This window comes from Crocodylus porosus, unplaced genomic scaffold (genome assembly GCF_001723895.1).
Source record: "Crocodylus porosus isolate Cpor-Errol unplaced genomic scaffold, CroPor_comp1, whole genome shotgun sequence".
Classification (NCBI taxonomy): domain Eukaryota; kingdom Metazoa; phylum Chordata; order Crocodylia; family Crocodylidae; genus Crocodylus; species Crocodylus porosus.
In genome coordinates, this window is record NW_017728948.1 from 65,591,879 (window position 1) to 65,609,432 (window position 17,554).

The following is a 17,554-nucleotide window of genomic DNA, read 5'->3' on the forward strand; positions in this document are numbered from 1 at the left end:
CCCAGGTTACATTGATCCAAAGTCATTTACCAGTTGAGCTTATTTTGTTCAGAGAATTCTTTTGGGCAAAAGAACTCCTTTTGCTACTATAAACTGTGTCTCCCATACATGCAGGGGGAAGCTTGTGGGTATACATCTACTGGAATATATAAATATATAGAGAGACAATTTATTCATGCTCTAGAGCCTCATCTCCACTTAAAAGTAAGTGGTAGGTTATAGTCTTAAGGTGACAAGAACTTTTAAGATGAAAAAGGCCTAAAGCTAGGAGAAGAGTGACTTAAAAGAGAAAGGTATGGCTACAAAAATATCATGCAATAGGGTAGACAGCTAGAGAGTTAGTCTCTGAAGAACATGCAGAGTTAACAGTCTTAACACTGCTTCTGTGGAGGTGACAGCAAAGTCGGCACCCCTAATGCACCATTAACCTCTTCAGTTGTGATTATGCGACTTGAAATAGATGAGTGTATCCAGAGTGATCTCTGGTAACCAGCAGCAATTATGTCACCTATCAACTGCTATCAGTGCTGTTACACACTTCACATCAAGTATCTTGATATCGGAGCTGTAAACAGGTCATGATTTATAGTTGTGGCAAAGAAAATTTTGTAGCTTTTTTTGAAGGCCGGGTAACCTCAGAAATCACAAATAATTAAAAGTCCATTCATTTTTTCTTACAGTGGACCTAGTTATGATCCATATTAGTCCTACACTGTTGAACTTCATGGACTTCAGTGTCTTTCCCTGAATCATGCAGGAGTGTAAGAAAGTAGATACAGTGACTGTAAATTCATTTTTCATATCTTGTGAAAAGTTTGAAATTCACCACCACAGGAAGGTAGCAGAGTCCAGTGCCATAATTATATATCCCCTCTTTCCCTAAAACATTTTTAAAAATTTGAATTTCTGAGTTATGATTTGTAGTGTCTTTTTTCCCCTTTTTTCTCTTTCCTTTCTCTCTCCCTGCCTCCTTTTCCAAGATTTTCCATTTTGTTACTAGACAAAGGAAAAAAAGGGGGCAATGAAACTTTTAATTGTCAGCTGTTGAAGTGAACTTGAGTTCACAAAAGCTTGTATTCTCTACATAAGTCTTAGTTAGTTAGTATGTAAAAGTACTTATCTACCTTGCCTTCAGACTGACTTCAAACTAATTTGGCAAACTACCTCTAGCTTTTTATTTTTCCATTCCATTGTATTTTAAAGAATTTCAAAATGTAAAAGGGAACACTTCTCACTCCCTGAAAATTTTCAAATAACCCTAAATTTTTCACTTGTCTATGGATGTGGGAAGGGGATTTTTCCCTGGCTTTAGAGCTTCTGACAAGGGGCATTCACTCCTTCCAAAAAGCAGGCTACTAGGTTTTTACCTTGAGAATTATATGTAATATGCTCAAGAACACAATTAAAACTACATGCAGTAAACCAAGTTTTACTTTTTCAGTAGTAGATAAAATAATCCCATCATCTAATATTTCAAAACCTGTAATCCTGTCTGACATTATCTGTTGTGTTCTAGATGTAGGAGTTTTTCCTTTTCTCTCTTAGAGATGAGAATTTTTTGTTCTGCCCCTGAGACATACGTTTTCAGTCAAAAATGATTAATTTCATATTTGGAAGTATATCAGCAAGAAAGAACAATACTGGCACATCAGTGAGAAAGCACAGTGCATGCATTTTACTAAAGTTCTTAGAAATTTAAGGCGAGCAAGACATTGCAGATTCAATTAGCAATATAACACACAAAAGTCTACATTTAAAAACACTGAGGTTACAGAGTAGAGCACTCATATGCTAAGGTATACCAGAATTAAGGTTGTCTAGAGAAATGTCATTTAATTTTGTACGTGTTCATTATGATACGCACAATCGTTAAGCACTTGGTTACATGCTAGTTTTTCTTTTCCTATAGGACCCCTGCTTCTTCCAATGTCTAGAATGGATGGTGCTCAGCTAATGAGCAGTATGTCAATATTCCTTGTATAGCCACAGGCTTTATTTACTGCACTGCTCTGAAGACAGAATTATTAATTTCCTCATCAGGTTTTCTGTTGTGCTCATCACAGTAGTATCTTAGCTTTTAGATAGCTACAAAGATGTTAATTCATCTCTGCAACACATCTGTGGGATGAAGGAATGCTCCTATCCCCATTTTCACAGAAAGGAACCTAAACCACAGAGAGTAAGACAAAGTTTCTAATAATGTTGGGATACCTTTGGGCAGGGGGCTGAACTCGATGATCTCCCAAGATCCCTTCCAGCCCTAATGTCTATGAAATCTATGAAAACCTTCAACTTTTTTTCCCCCCAGCATACTGGGCTCATCTACACATGCAAATGCTGCTAGATGGGTTTACTCCACAGTAATTTACTGCAGAGTAATCCCACCCCAGGCAAGTGTTTGGGAACAGATTTGCTGCTCTTGGAAGTAGTCTGCTTCCAGCCCCTCTGGCTCTGCACCAGTCTCCTGAAACAGCCAGGGGGAACTGCAGGCTCTGGCCACAGGTGCCTGCAGTCAGGGGCCATCTTTAAAAGCCATCCCCAATCACTGCTCCCTGGCCACCTGCAATCCTGGCCTACAGCCTGCCTGCAGTGTGCTGGCACAGAGCTCTGTGACTGTTGCTGGAGTCTGTGCCCACCATGCAATGGTTGCTCCACCTCTGGAGCAATGTCCAGTATCTTGGGCTCCTGCTGAACACCCTGGTTGCCATGCTGTGCCACTGTGGCAACTGCCATCTGGCCCAGGTCAATCTCAGCCCTGCCTGCCCCCCCTGTGTGGTGTAGCCACATGGCCTGGCTCACCACAGCATTTCAGGTCCCTTGCCACCATGCTGCTGCCCAGACCCCAGCAGGGACACTGATGATGTGCACCTAGACACCACCACCGGTGCTAGCCACGCACTCCTGGGGCTCCAGTCCCATTGTTTGTGGGCCTGCCTGGCCAGCCAGCATACCTGGGATGACGAGCAATTGCTGGAGTCCTTTTGCATGACCTGGGCCGCTTTCCAAGACCTCCTCAAGCAGTTCTGCCTACAACTGGAACAGCAGGCCACCACCATGTGGCAGCCCCTCCCTGCAGACACCCGGCTGGCCATCACCCTCCTCAAGTTGGCCACACTCACCAACCTATGCTATATCAGCCACCTCTTCATCATGGGCAAGGGGACCACCAGAGACACCATCCTAGAGGTGTGTGGCACCCTCCAGGATGTGCTGGGGCACACCTTGCTCTGTGTGCCTGACATCCTGGAGGTGGTAGTGGGGTTCAGCAACTACATATCATCTAAGTTTGATTTAAACAAGCTACATTGGGAACTGCTCAAAGTATGTCTGCAATGGCACAGAGCTTAGCATGGACTAGAGAACCAACTGCCAAAGAAGCTGGGCAAATATTCAGTTGCCTAGCTTGTGCTGAGCTCCATGTTATGAGGTCTACAGTATTAGGAGTACACATTCCAGGAAGTGTAAAGTTATCTCAAGTATTTCTATACAAGCTGCAGTGACTGCACTTGTAAACATACCCCAAACAACATGCCACTTTTCATTATATTACATCTTAATGTGTTTCCTTTCTCCATGAAGCCTCTTTAGATATGAGGTCTATTCCTAAAGTGCTTGGGTCAAACTTCCATTGAAGTGAACTCTCATTGTCATCTTGTCTGGGTGAACATTTCACATTAGATGCATGATAAAGAAAATTGCCTACATTATAAAAAACATTACAACTGGGAGACTATGCTCCGCAAAAGAGCTGAGACTGAAACAAGAATTGGTAACCTAATTGGTAGGAGTTGACTTGCATTAGCAAAATGTATAGCCTGCAATATGCCTTGCCCTAGCCAGCTGTAGGTCTTGCATGTTACCAATCATCAGGGGCTCAATTCTGTTCAGATTTACACTGGCATCTACTATACATCATGAACAGTCACAGTTTTGTGGAGTTAACATTTGTATAAAACCATCAAAAATAAGAATTAGGCCACAGTGTTGTATATCTCCTTAAAACAATTTTTCAGCTAAATTTACAGCTGCTGTGGAGTGCAGAGATGATTATGACCCAAAGGAAAGAGCAGTAGTATTTATTTGTACTACAGTAGTAGTCCAGACTGGAGCTCTGCTACATGTGCATGGTTCTAAAGACTACAAAGAAAGAGGGTAGAAGAAGTGGGTATAATCAAAAATATATGCTGTGTTACTCTACTGACAATCTAATATATATTTTTATATATATATTAAAACTAGGTTAATATATAAATAAATAGTATATTCTTTTATAAACTTTTTACTTCCTTAAAAAAAATAAATGCCTCAGCTATACTAGATATATTTAACCAACTGCCTAAGGGTTGCCCTACATGCAGAAATTTGCCAGCATAACAGTAACAGAAGAGAGTTACCTCAGTTTACAGCCCCCATTTAGACACTCAGTTTCAATGCCTTGGTACTGTACCACCTTGCATGTATTCAGGTACCCTATGGAACTTGCTCCAGTCACTGTTTCCAGAACAAAGTTCCACACAGAGGAGTTATAGTGGCATATTTCGAACAAAGTAACAATCTGCATAGAACAACTTAATGACCCTAAAATGTTAATTGCACCAAAAATAACAACATGCTATACATTTATTGAATCTATGGTGCCATAAAATGGCAAACCAGTCACAAAGATATTACTAAAAAAAATGTAACGTCTTTGTGGCTGGTTTGTATGGTGCCATAAACTGACTACGTGGTATGCCCTAATATCATTTCAATGCCAACAATCAGCTGTTTGTCAGGCAATTCTTTAACATATGTTTACAACTGGAGATGATGCCAGTTTAAACAGGTGCCTGACATGAGCTATAGGGTATAGGAAATCCAATATAGACCCAATCTGGATCTAATCCATATTGAATTCTTTCTAATCCCTGTATGCCGAGGTAAAATAAGTCTTCTAAGATTAAGGCTAGTAGAAAGCTGTTCCCCTCTTTGTGTTAGGAAGCATACAGACTGAAATTCCTATTCCATAAAGCTAAGGTATTTCTCTAACACTCATTCATCATAGTTTCAGTGCCTCTCAGTCTTAGGGTATTTCTCCTTGTAAAAGCACTATGAGATAAAATAAGTGTCTCCATTTTACAGATAATCAAATGCGTCACAAAAGGAGTAAGGGTGAGGTCAGTTCTGCATTGGGAAACCTTGGCACCTAGCTCCTGATCTTAAAGTAACCTTGTCATGTTAGGGTGGCACTGCAGACAAACCAGTAAGCTCTGCTGCACTGCACTGCTACTGGTCTATAGCATAGTGAATCTGAGGTACTATGTTCCTTGGCACTTCTTCACACACCCTGTGGGTACATCTACATGTCACCAGATGGCGATGTTATGGCACCATGTTTTAGTGCTTCCTTTGGAAGTACTAAAGCATGGTGCAGTAACTGCTTCTACTGCACCGTGCTCATAGTGCCCGGTTGGATTTTGCCGCTATGTCGCCATAGCAGTGCGTTACAATGGGGGAGTGCACCGCTATGGTGACATAGCTGCTGATCACGTGTAGACCCACATGATTGCTATATCACTATAGCGTGTGCCATATGGTGATGTAGCATGTTACTATGTCGCCATAGGGTGATTTGTAGATGTGCCCTATGGAACTTGCCAAAGTCAAGAAGGAAATCTGTGTTGGAGTAGTAGGGGTTTTAACTCAGGTCTCCCAAGTCTGTCACATAAGACTCAACCAACCCAAGACTGCAAAGAGTGCCAGAGTTAGAGTTGTGATTAAAATATATGACTCTGTGACATCCCAATCTTCTGATAACGAAAGCCATTCTGCTCTGATTTTGAAATTCATCCAGTGTTAGGGACTTAAGCTTCATGTGGCCTTTGTGCTGGTATTAACATGAGATGAATTTCATCAATAAAACCATAACTCAAACTTGCATGTTGCACTGTAGTACATTAGCTACTCAGATCTTTGATTTTCTTTAATTATAAATAGCTCACTAGATTCTACTTTACTGTCACACAGATAGATTATTAAAATGATGGTTTAAGTGAGCTCTGCCCTTAAGACTGACTTGTGTCATTTACTCAGTGGTTCTCAACTTTTTTTGTACCAGGACCCATTTGTAAATATTGATGGCCAGTCCTGACCCAGTGACAGAGGAGATGGAATCCATCTCTTTACTCTTCTGTGAAATATGAAACACAATAACCAGAAGGAAATATGAATACATCTGCTTACCACCAAACAACTTCGAGGTCAACCGATTATTCCAATTGATCTCTGAACCTAATATGCATATAAAATGAACTGTTCCAAGCAGGAGATTTTATCACACCTTCAACTCTCCTGTGAAATATGAATTTTCATTTCTAACCAGGAGAACTTGTACCATCTTTTCTCCTATGCCTGAAGAAGGGTGTTGTGCCTGAAAGCTTGCAATTAAAGAATTTTTTTTTAAAAATCTAGTTGGTCTAAAAAAAGATATCACTTCTACCTTAAGCTCTGATTCCTGTGAAATCCATGTAATTTTCAGTTTGGTTGGTAGCATTCTGTTGTAATATGTGCCTTTACATAGCCAGTGGAAAGGGTCAAAATTGTTCTGACTACGGATCAGACAGATCATCTCTGGAATGCATAAATCAGGTTAATTACAATTAAATTTTTGGACTGAAACCATTTTCTGTTAGTTCATGTACTGTACTCACAGCTTCAGTAATCTGTGCTGGTGGCATGAATAGCTTTATCACAAGATAAATGAATAGCCAACTTTATCACAAGACATGCCCCCGCCCCCCGCTCCTCCCTAGTTTCTTATTGGCCACTGTGTTCTCCATTTTATGGAGCCATTTATCTGGTGCCATAGGTCTTCCTGATCTCACCTCCCCAGCCACATATCTAGTTCTAGATATGTCTACGACCCCACCTCCCCAACCCCTGCTTCTTTGGCATGCCATCACTGGAAATATTTGTAAATTGTCCACTCACCAGAACACTTCAACAGCCGCATCTCCAATTGAAGCTTTGTAAACCACACATGCAACCTCCACACCTGCCAGCCAAAAGGCATTTGCCAGGCTTTGAACTGATTGTATGCACAGTTAATGAATGATAATTTATTGTGGCCTTTATATTGTGAATGGAAATTTATATGCTTATAGTTCCTATTTCCAATGAATTTCTTTTCCTTTCCTTCCCTCTTCTTATACCAATATGCCAAACCTTTTTCAAGAAAAACTCTGCACTGTTTTGCTCTGCTCATTCCCCCAAGGGTAAAACACTTACTTTGCCCAGCAGCCAACATTCTCTTGGTCTCCAAACTTAGGGCTCCCTGGGCCACACACCCAGTTTTCAAGTCATTGTAGGTGAAGCTAGGCACCCCTATGGGTGCATCTGATCCTGGCTATCCCACAAACCAGTATCACCCCTGTGGCCTATGTTGCCGTAGCCTGCCCACACATCTTGCAATCCTCTCTTAGGGCACTGTTGGGGGAAGCTCACAGCTTCAGGGCACTGTTGGGGGGAAGCTTACAGTCTCAGGGCACTGTTGAGGGGAAGTTCACAGCCTCAGGGCACCGGGTGGGGGGAGGAAGCTCACAGCCACTCACCTCTTTGAGGTCCTCATAGCAGAGGAAGAGCACAGGGTGTGCCACCCATGCCCACCACAAGCCCCCTCATGTACTCATGCCATGACTCCTAGGCCACTGCAGGGAGAAGAGAGCTGGGGATGCTCTCTAGGGGCCTGGGGGCTACAATGCACCTAGCTCTGCATTGTTGTAATGGCTACATATAACAGTGTGTGGGAATGGCTGAGGTACGCCCACTAGACCCTTCAAGCAAACATGCTCACCCTAGGCCACATGGCAAATTTCACTCTGTGGGGATACTTCTCTGTGGTCGTTAAGATAGAATACTATAATACTTGTTTAAGTTAAGGTTGTCATTTGGTAACTGTCCAACTATCCAGAGCAAAAAGTCAGATCTTTTTCTAAATTGTGCCTTCACTTTTTTCTGAATCCTATCTTACAGGTTTTCTTCTCTTTGTTTATCTTTGAACTTAACTTTTGAAGTACTTCAGCAAACTTGGATGGGATTAAGCAACTAACTCTTAGAAGTGCTTAAGTGCTTGGCCTACTTAAGGTCTTTAAAGTATTCCTTTTTAAAGATATCATAGAATCACAGCCATTAGATATGAAAATATTTCCAGTGTTTGGACCTTTAATCTAGTGGTTCTCAACCTTTTTTTACTCGAGGCATTCCTTGAAAAGTGACAGCTCTTAGCTTTCATTCATTGTTTAAGCACAGTAAAATAATAAAATATTTTTTTGTTGCAAAGAATTCAGAAAAACCACTACAGGTCAGAATATTTTTAGCACTATGGATTCCTATTTGATATTTCTGAGTTTATCTTGTGACTCACTTAATAGTGCTAATATTGCACAGCACTCTGCAGTACCCTTAATAGGATCTCAAGGCACCCTGGGATGACATAGGACCCTGACTGAGAATCACTGTCCTAGTCTTTCACTTTAATGATATATGGCCACCTCCCAGGACATCCTTTAAAATGTAGCCTAGTTTAGATTTGACCAGTACAAGTCATCAGGGTGTCCAGTTCCTTCCTTGGTCCTCTAATTTAGACTCTACTATTTTTAACCTAAATTTTTTTTTGCTCCCTTTCAGTTTATTACTTGCAGTCCTGAACCTTATTGCTATCTGAAAATGATTTCCCTTTTAGTTGATGACACAGTCACCCTAACATATACCTTTTGAATTATGTAGACACCAATCCTCAGGCATTGCTTCCATAATGACCAGTGTAATGCATTTGGCCCTTCTTCAGTACTTTAGAAAGTCATCTTTGCAGAATGGCCTGCCATTCAGGTGCCATTATTGTAGAAAGCATTAGTGAACAAGAGGGTAAAACATAACCAATGCAAAAGCTAGCTAACCAGGTCTTATAAAGGAGGTTGTATGTGTACCAAAAGCCATAAGTAAAAGTCACTAATGTGTCTTCTAGTTCTTCAGGTTTGACAAGGATACAATCTAGCACACCCACCTAGAACTAAACCTCACTGACAGGTAGGGCTCCTGGCTAAATTAATGAGGAAAGGCATGCCTGTCTGACTAACTTAGTTCCAGGTGGTAGTTTGAACTGATATCCTAAAAACAAGAACTCTGGAGTAGGCCAGGCCAGGCTGGAAACCTCTCTAACAATTTGTGAAAGGAGAAGAATTTCTGGTGAAGGTGGCATGTTCCTACTGCAAAACATACATTATTATATCAGTTTAAGTTTGAATTGAAAAATGCCAAAAATTATTCGCTTCCAAGTTTGTGGGTGTTTGGGCCTGAAATTTTTATTTCATTTTAGATCCTTTTATAATCAGACCATACTCCACAGGCTTGTGAGGGCATCAGCTGACCTAGGAGAATATCTACATTCATGAGTGGTATATGCAGATAGACGGGCTCCAGCCATCTAGCTGTTTTCTCAAGGTGTTTATCACACACCTTGGGACAATGACATTTTACTGGATTCATTACTTGTTCCAGGTCTCAGGACTCAGTCCAGAACAGTCCTTAACTATAGCTGGTCTTCTTGGTAAAGATGTATTTGGAAACAGGTCTGTATGTTTGTTTTTAGATACACTGAAGGGGTAAAAGGGGCAAATAGTCCCTGCAACCTCTTCTCTTGCAGGGCAGGTACACTAGATAGGCCAGAATTTTGTCCTTAAAATGAGGAATGGTCTATTTTAATATTGGCTGCTACTCTTCTCCTTCCACATTCCCTCTTCCTTTTCCCTGGTGTATCTTAGAGGATTAAGGGCAACAAGTTAAGATGTCCTTATGAAATGTTAAACTTTGCCTTTGTTATGGATGACTAATAATAAGGATAAACCTGGATTTTCTTCCAAACAAAGTATACATTGCTTTATAACAGAGGAAATTACCTTCCCTACCTCAACCCCTGCTAAAATCTTCAGAAAATGATCCCATCCACGCAGCAGAGATTTGACAGTTCTTCCCGGCTCTGCTACTATTTCTGTGGCTGCTGTCACCTTTTATTATAGATTTAGAATAAGCCCTCACAAGGCTGTGTGCTCTGGGAAAGCATGAAAAAGCTTCTTTTCTCAGTCTACAAATGTCTTTCCCTCTGCATGAACTCTTTCTACCTCTGCTCGTTAATATATAAGGCCAAACACTGGATATCTCTCTCTCTCACTCATTAGGAGTAGGGGACAAATCCTGTAGCCCTTACTCTTTCAAAAGTATGACAGCAAATCATAGCAAATTAGGGTTGAACAGCCCTCACCTCCAAGCCATGGCCACATCAAACCACTCGTATTCTTGGTAAAGGTTTGTTTGGAAATAGGGTTACATGTCCCATGACACCCAGACTTGTCAGAAAAGGACATAAAGGGGAGCCACAACCAACCATTTTAATGTCTGTATATAGTTAGATTCCTGGCCTTTTATGGAAAAAAAAGATAATTGCATCCCAAGCCAGCCTTTTGGATGGTGACATTTTGTTGTTCATTGTATTATTAAAAAGTGAAGGGAAAAATAGGATAAATATTTCCTCCTTTTCTTTCAAAACTCATCTAAATTCAAAGTTTAGTTTTTACTTTGAACATACTAGCCAAAGAAGAACAGGGAATAGTACATATGAATTTAAATTAATAAGATAGGGTGTGCAGCTGATCTTGAATATTTATTATTTTAATGTAGTGACTTAATAATAATTCTACTGTCAACTAGCCAGACAACTTTATTGCACCAAAATAATTTTCACAATTATTTGCTATAGTCTTAGGGAGGAGTCTGCTGTGAGGAAGCTTAAGCCTTCCCTGGGGATATGCCAAAATGTATGTGAATTATATATGTTAGGTAGCAGATCACTGAGATTAGGACAGGATATGTATTAAATCTCATTTGGTAGAAGAATATGAATGGCCTATTGGATTCAAATGATAGGCAAAACCTGATGCTCAGGGAACAGCTTCATAGAATGGCTCTAAGTCCCCCCTTGCTTATCTGCTGAATATTGCTTTGACAAATATGTGTTTAAACCAGTGATTAACGCACCATCATTTATCCTATCAGCAGGTATTCCTGCAAATACAGCAAGTACCAACACACAGCCAACCAATGGTAAGACTTACCTTTACAAACTTATTCATAATCAAATCTTGGCAACAGACACTTTAAATGGCTCTGTTTTACAGCAGAAGTTTCTTTTTTTGTGGTGTGATGCTTTGCTGTGAATCCTGGCTTGTCAAGCAGGTGGAAACCATTTCTGCAGCTGGCTGAATAGTAACATGATGAATTACTGCAGTGATATGTCAGTGGAGAGGGCAGAGCTGAATCATTGAGTGCCCAAGAGGAATAAGTGAGGGGTTCGATCACCAAACACTGGCATTGTAATACGTGGAGAACTTCAGATTTACACTGTCTCCTACTTTCTAGATCAAATTAAGACTCATATAGACCTGAGTTATGGGTTTTATCAAACCATAAATCTCTGGAAGGCATGCAGCTCTTGGGGCAGCTATTTCATTTACAACTACTGGCTATATACGAATGATTTGGCCTCTGTAGGGTTTGGTACCAGAACAACTTGAACTATTAGACAGACACGTAGAAGAATCTGCTACATATTAGACATAAGGTTTAGGTATCATTTAAGTGACATATAATGCTCTAGATCAGGAAAGAGTTGTGTTGCTGGCATTGAACTGTGTTGCTATGAGAAGGGAACTATAAACGAAATTTAAGAAAACCTCTCCATTACCATGCTATTTTTGGATCACTAATAGTGAAATGAATCTCTTTATAGATGACCTATCACAACAGGCCCTCTCAAGCCATCCACATGCACTTAAGGGACTGATCCAAAGCCTGTTAAAATCCAGGGAATTCTTCACTGAGTGAAAGTGGCAAATTTAGATCAGGTCCTAAGTCAGATATAAGTAGTGTCTTATAAAGGGGAATGTCACCCAAACTGACACAGTTAAATCCAAAAAGCCAAATGAAAGTAATTATTCCCCACACTGATCTCTTACTGTCGAATATATAGTATACAGCATGTGGTCCTTACAACATTCTGTTCTCACAGCTCCTGAACACAAGTTGAATACATACTGCTGGATGGCTGCCAGGACTGATGGGACTCTTGGAATATGTGATACCTGTGGGGTTACAAGGCAAACTGTTGGTTGATACCAGAACATGATGTCTGGCAGCCTCCTCCTTCATTTCTCCCACACACCTGACTATTCTGCACAGCATCCTGAGCGTGTTTGTTCAAATGTCTCTGCACATGAAGGATTATCGCAAGCCTGGCTCTCCTTTCATTCTCTTATCAGAAGCTTTCATTAATCTTGTTTTAGTGACTCTATATTATAGCTACCATGATAGTGGACCATTAGTGGGACCAATAGCTACTACGATTTTCATAGTTTCCCCATTATAAGCCAGACATATTAGAAAAGTAAAAATATTGGCCTCAGATGAAAATTCAGCATACAAGACTCAGCTTGGTGCAGTAAAAATAATATTAAAAAAATACAAAAAAGCCTTGTTTAAAAAATTCTGATTGTTTTGTAAAAGTGACAGGAATTCAAAAGTGATAAGATTTTGGACACATGGTGTGACTTTCACACCAAAATCTAAAAAGGCATTTTTTTCTTAATGGAAATTGTCATATCCTTCCATTGTAGGCATAGGCTAGACTTGCCTATTCAGCAAGTTCAGCCTTAACTTTTAGGCTTTCTGGGTGGAATAGATCAGGGGTGTCAAGCTCATCCAGCCTCACTAAATTACAGACTCTGTAAATTTATGGCTCACAGAATCACAGAATCAGTAGGTATGTTCATAAGTCATTTTAGACTGACCTAAAATAATTAAGTATGTAAAAATGGAGCATTCTTAACTACCTATAAGGGGAAAAATTGTTGAGAATAGTAGAAAAGCATTTAGCATGATCAGTAGCTGTTGTGTTCTGGCAGGTGCCTTTAGAAAAACAGAACACAGTTGTATGTGTTCAGTGCCCCCTTAAGAAGACATTGTTTTGGCAGAGTGTTGCTTGTTGTGGCAGATTGTTAGTAAGAGGAGGTTTTTCACAGGAAAATGCAACATATTTTGATTGTTTAGTGGGCAGTAAGGTTTTCATGTGGGGAAAAATGGATTAGATATTAGAATCATAGAACACTAGGGTTGGAAGGGACCCCAGGAGGTCATCTAGTCCAACCCTTCGCTTAGAGCAGGACCATACCCAACTAGATCATCCCAACCAAGGCTTTGTCAAGCTGGGTCTTAAAAACCTCCAAGGATGGAGATTCCACAGCCTCTCTGAATAACTTGTTCCAATGTTTTACTATCCTACTAATGAGAGAGTTTTTCCTAATATCTAACCTAAACTTCCCTTGCTGCAACTTGAGACCATTGCTCCTTGTTCTGTCATCTGCCACCACTGAGAACAGTTGAGCTCTGTCCTCTTTGGAACCCCCTTCAGGGAGTTGAAGGCTGCTATTAAATCACCCCCCACCTTCTCTTGTCCAGACTAAATAAGCCCAATTCCCTCAGCTTCTCCTCAAAAGTCATGAGCCCCGAACTGTAACCATTTTCAATTGCCCTTCACTGAACTTTTTCCAACTTTTCCACGTCCCAAAGCTGGACACAGTACTCTGGTAGTCTATAGCATATTCCAATCAGCTTTGCAATGAACAAGAGCTGCTGGGCTAAACTTCAGCAAATAGAAACATACATTTCATGTAAAGGAGATAATATACTCAGGAGAGACGTTAACATAGCAAAATGTACAGGTAGATCATAGTAAAACTGAGGCTTTCACCAACTTAGCTGCCACCACAGAGGTGATACAAAGATTCTTTTGTAAGGAAATGTGTGTCTAATTTAGCTACCTATACCAGAAATCTGAGTGTTACTGTGTGAAGATGTCCCATGAAAATGATATTTAAATTTTAATACAAAGTTTGAGAAAGAGGAAAGTTCATTAAAACTCAAGTTAACAAAGTCCAAACCTAGATTTTTCCATCTTAATTTGACTTAAGAAAAGAGAAAGAAACTTGTAAAACAACGTGGATTGTGATTCCCAGAGCCATTGCTCAGGATGAGACTGCAGAAAGTATTTTAGGTTATTACTGCAGGTGATTGGAGCAGCCTCTGTGTTCGGTTTCAGGGGTTTTTGTTTAAGGCCACTTTGATGATGACTTCTGACTCCTGCTCTCTTACAAAAATATATTACAAAAGGTATATTAATGCCCTTAGAGGGTTGAAAAATCTATTAAGAAAACCAGCTGTTTTATATTGGCCTCAGTTGAACATAAATAAATAATAGTGGCAGATGAACATAAAAAGCCTGTGCCAGCAGCACAGAAAATATTAACCCCTTAAACAGAGAAGGCATTGTCTAGTTTACATTTGTTTATGCTAGCTAAGAGAAATTGGACTCATCTACATGTGCACCAATGTGCCTTTGCTACTGCGCATTAAGTTTAGTACCTCTAATATGAAGTACTACATAAAGGTGCATTAGCCCGTGCTAATGTGCAGTAGCATAGGTGAACTTTTTTGTGAAGCTTAATGTGCAGTAGACTAATTCTACTGTGCATTAGCGCATTAGCACAGTTTTTGCTGTGATGCGCTAATGTGCAGTAGAATAGGCTACTGTGCACTATGGCATTTCATATAGATGTTCCCAGCAGGTGCGTCTAGATGTTCATTAATGCACCATAGTTACTGCACATTAAGTTTAGTACTTGGATAACCAAGTACTAAATCAACGCGCAATAACTCGTGCTACTGAACAGTAGCATCAGTGCTTGGGATTTATTCAGCTGTTAACTGCACAGATAGCATGAATTCACTATGAAAAGGTTGCAGAGTCAGATTCTCATCCACAATTACATTATTAGATTACAGAATAGCAACAGCAAATCATGGTTTATCACATGTTTTACAACATAAAACTAAAACTAAGAATGCTTGTACTATCAGAAGCTGATGTCAGAGCCACTGGGGCCTTGCATAAGCACAAAAGGGCAGATAAGACAAAAGGAAAACAATCATTACTTCATTAAAATGGCATTATGTCTCTAATGGGAACAATAGTCACAAATAAGAGATTGTCCCATGGCCAAGTAAGACTGCAACCCAAGAGGATACATACTGCGTGGGACTAAGTGACATCATCTTCAAATTCCAAACGAAAGGAATATACTTTCCAAAGGAAAGGAGTGGTACTAAGAGCAATTTTGCCCAAGAGGTTCTTAGACCAGTGATAGTAGCAGCAGATTGAGACAATAAAGTCCCAGAACACAGAACAGCCAGAACAAGTAGACTTGCCATGTTTAATAATCCTGACATTCCAGAGGAGCCCTGCAGTCAAAATCTAGTTTTTAGTTTGTGATTGATTATATATGTTGAATCAATAATATCAACTGGGTTCATAAGTTATTACCCCTACAAAATTAAATAAAAAATAACTGAGAATCAGCCCAGAACAACATGCCTACAACACAGCAGCAGCATGCTCCAGTTGGGACATTCCTAAACATGACCCACCTACCCAGCACATTGTCAATACAGAAATACATGAGTGAAGACACTCTGGAGTATCCTCCTGTAGTGTACTCTTAAAACCCCAGTCTCTGGCATGCTTTAGAGCAGTCAGTGTGTACTTCTAGGTTTGTAGCATGCATGCAAAAATGGATGGGTGGGCATGTTCAGGACTATTGGTGTTTAGACAGTATTTCGGAGAATGAGTTACTTTGATAAGAGTAGTTGAAATTGAGAATCTGAAGCATTCCTCAAGGTTCAGGCACTCCCTATTTGTACAAATTGTTGTACTTTAAAGGTAAATTTACACATTACACTTAGACCATAGTAAACCTGTGGTATGTTAAGCAGTGTTAAAGTTAGAATGCGCTGCGTACAGTTGCACATTAATGATTAATACTGTTTCTGGCCTGCACAGCTCTGACTTGCTACTAAAGGGCTGGCAAGCAGGGGCATGACTAGGAGCCAGGACACCTGAGCTCTATTCCTGCTTTGAGAGAGGGGTGGGAGGATGGGGGGTGAGGGAGCCTGGGAACAGTGTATCCTGAGATGCTGAAGGACTGAAAAATGCTCATTTTATCTGTGTGGAGCAGACTAAGTGTAACACAAGCTAGGTAACATAGCCCAGAGTTAACCCTCGCCTGAAGTGGCGTAACTTTGAGATGGTCAGAAGGTGCTTAGGATGAGTTAATGAGCTTTAGCATGCTTGCATTTAAGTGCCCTTTATATGGTCCAAGTGTAACATGTAACTTTACTCTTACTAAAATATTTTTGCAATTATTTTCGTTGAACTGAGGCTAATCCCTCTCTGGACATGTTTAAATCTGTTTCTTGCCAATTCTTTCTTACTTTTGCTTAAATTGGCAAGGGAATATTTCACCCACTATTTGGTCAGAGAACTATATATGTGTGTGTGTGTGTGTGTGTGTGTGTGTGTGTGTGCGTATGTATAATCTACTCTATTGTGACAGCTTAAATTCTATTGCATTGCTAGTCAATGACCTTCAGCTCTTCAGCCTTGCACAGTGTGTAACAGAAAATTTACATGTGAACTAGATTGCAAGTTCTACTATTACAGCAGTATCAACCATAGGAGATCCAAAATAAAGGCAAGAAGAGATACATTTTACGTATATAAAGTTTTCAGCTATATTGTAGTTTCTAAACAATAGGCTAAATCTGCTCAAAAGCAGAGAATGGATGTTGACTCTATTTTTAACTGTCATCTGCAAAACTTGTATAATACCAAATAATGTGACTGTCAGACGAATACCTGTAAAATAGGATCATCATCATCAATAGTGATAATTGAATATAGCAAGCCAGCTCCTCTTTTCTGACCAAGTTGCACTCTAAGTTATTCTTGCCCTGGGTTGGCAGAGAAGGATGACTCTAAGCTATCTTCCCATTCTCTTAAGACTTGCTCTTCAGTGAAGGCCCAAGGCTTCTGTTACTTAATCCATGAGAGCCTATTTGGCAGGCAAGGGATTTCAAAAAGGTGAGGAGCTCCAGCTACTCTATCTGATCTTAGCACAGGTTTGGGCTGAGAGCATGTTGTGTGTATACATTGCTGCACGGATTAGCTTCTGGCATAATTTTCTAGCAGGTATGTTCTCATGTGACTGTTCTCTTTCCACTTCCAGCTACCACTGCAGAGCATGCAAAGAGTAATGAAAGCATTTCCACTGCTGGGTCGGCTTTAGCTCTAAACACGGCAGAAGCTAATCTAACAAAGATCCCAGAGAAGTCGCTCTCAACTCCAGCAGGAACTAAGGGCACAAATAACACTCTTGTGTCACCTCCAATTCCAGCAGGAACTAAAGGCACAGATGACACTCTTGTGTCACCTCCAATTCCAGCAGGAACTAATGGCACAGATGACAGTCTTGTGTCACCTCCAATTCCAGCAGGAACTAATGGCACAAATGACACTCTTGTGTCACCTTCAATTCCAGCAGGAACTAATGGCACAAATGACACTCTTGTGTCACCT

At 40.4% G+C, this 17,554-nt stretch overlaps 1 protein-coding gene across 1 annotated transcript in view; it reads left to right on the forward strand.

Moving 5' to 3' along the window:
• Positions 1-17,554, forward strand: part of EMCN (endomucin) — a 105,748-nt gene that overhangs the window by 43,250 nt on the left and 44,944 nt on the right. Inside the window, exons 2-4 of the mRNA XM_019553065.1 lie at positions 11,089-11,133; positions 17,205-17,330; positions 17,427-17,554. Coding sequence (XP_019408610.1) covers positions 11,089-11,133; positions 17,205-17,330; positions 17,427-17,554 — 299 coding nt within the window. The remainder of the gene's footprint in view (positions 1-11,088; positions 11,134-17,204; positions 17,331-17,426) is intronic.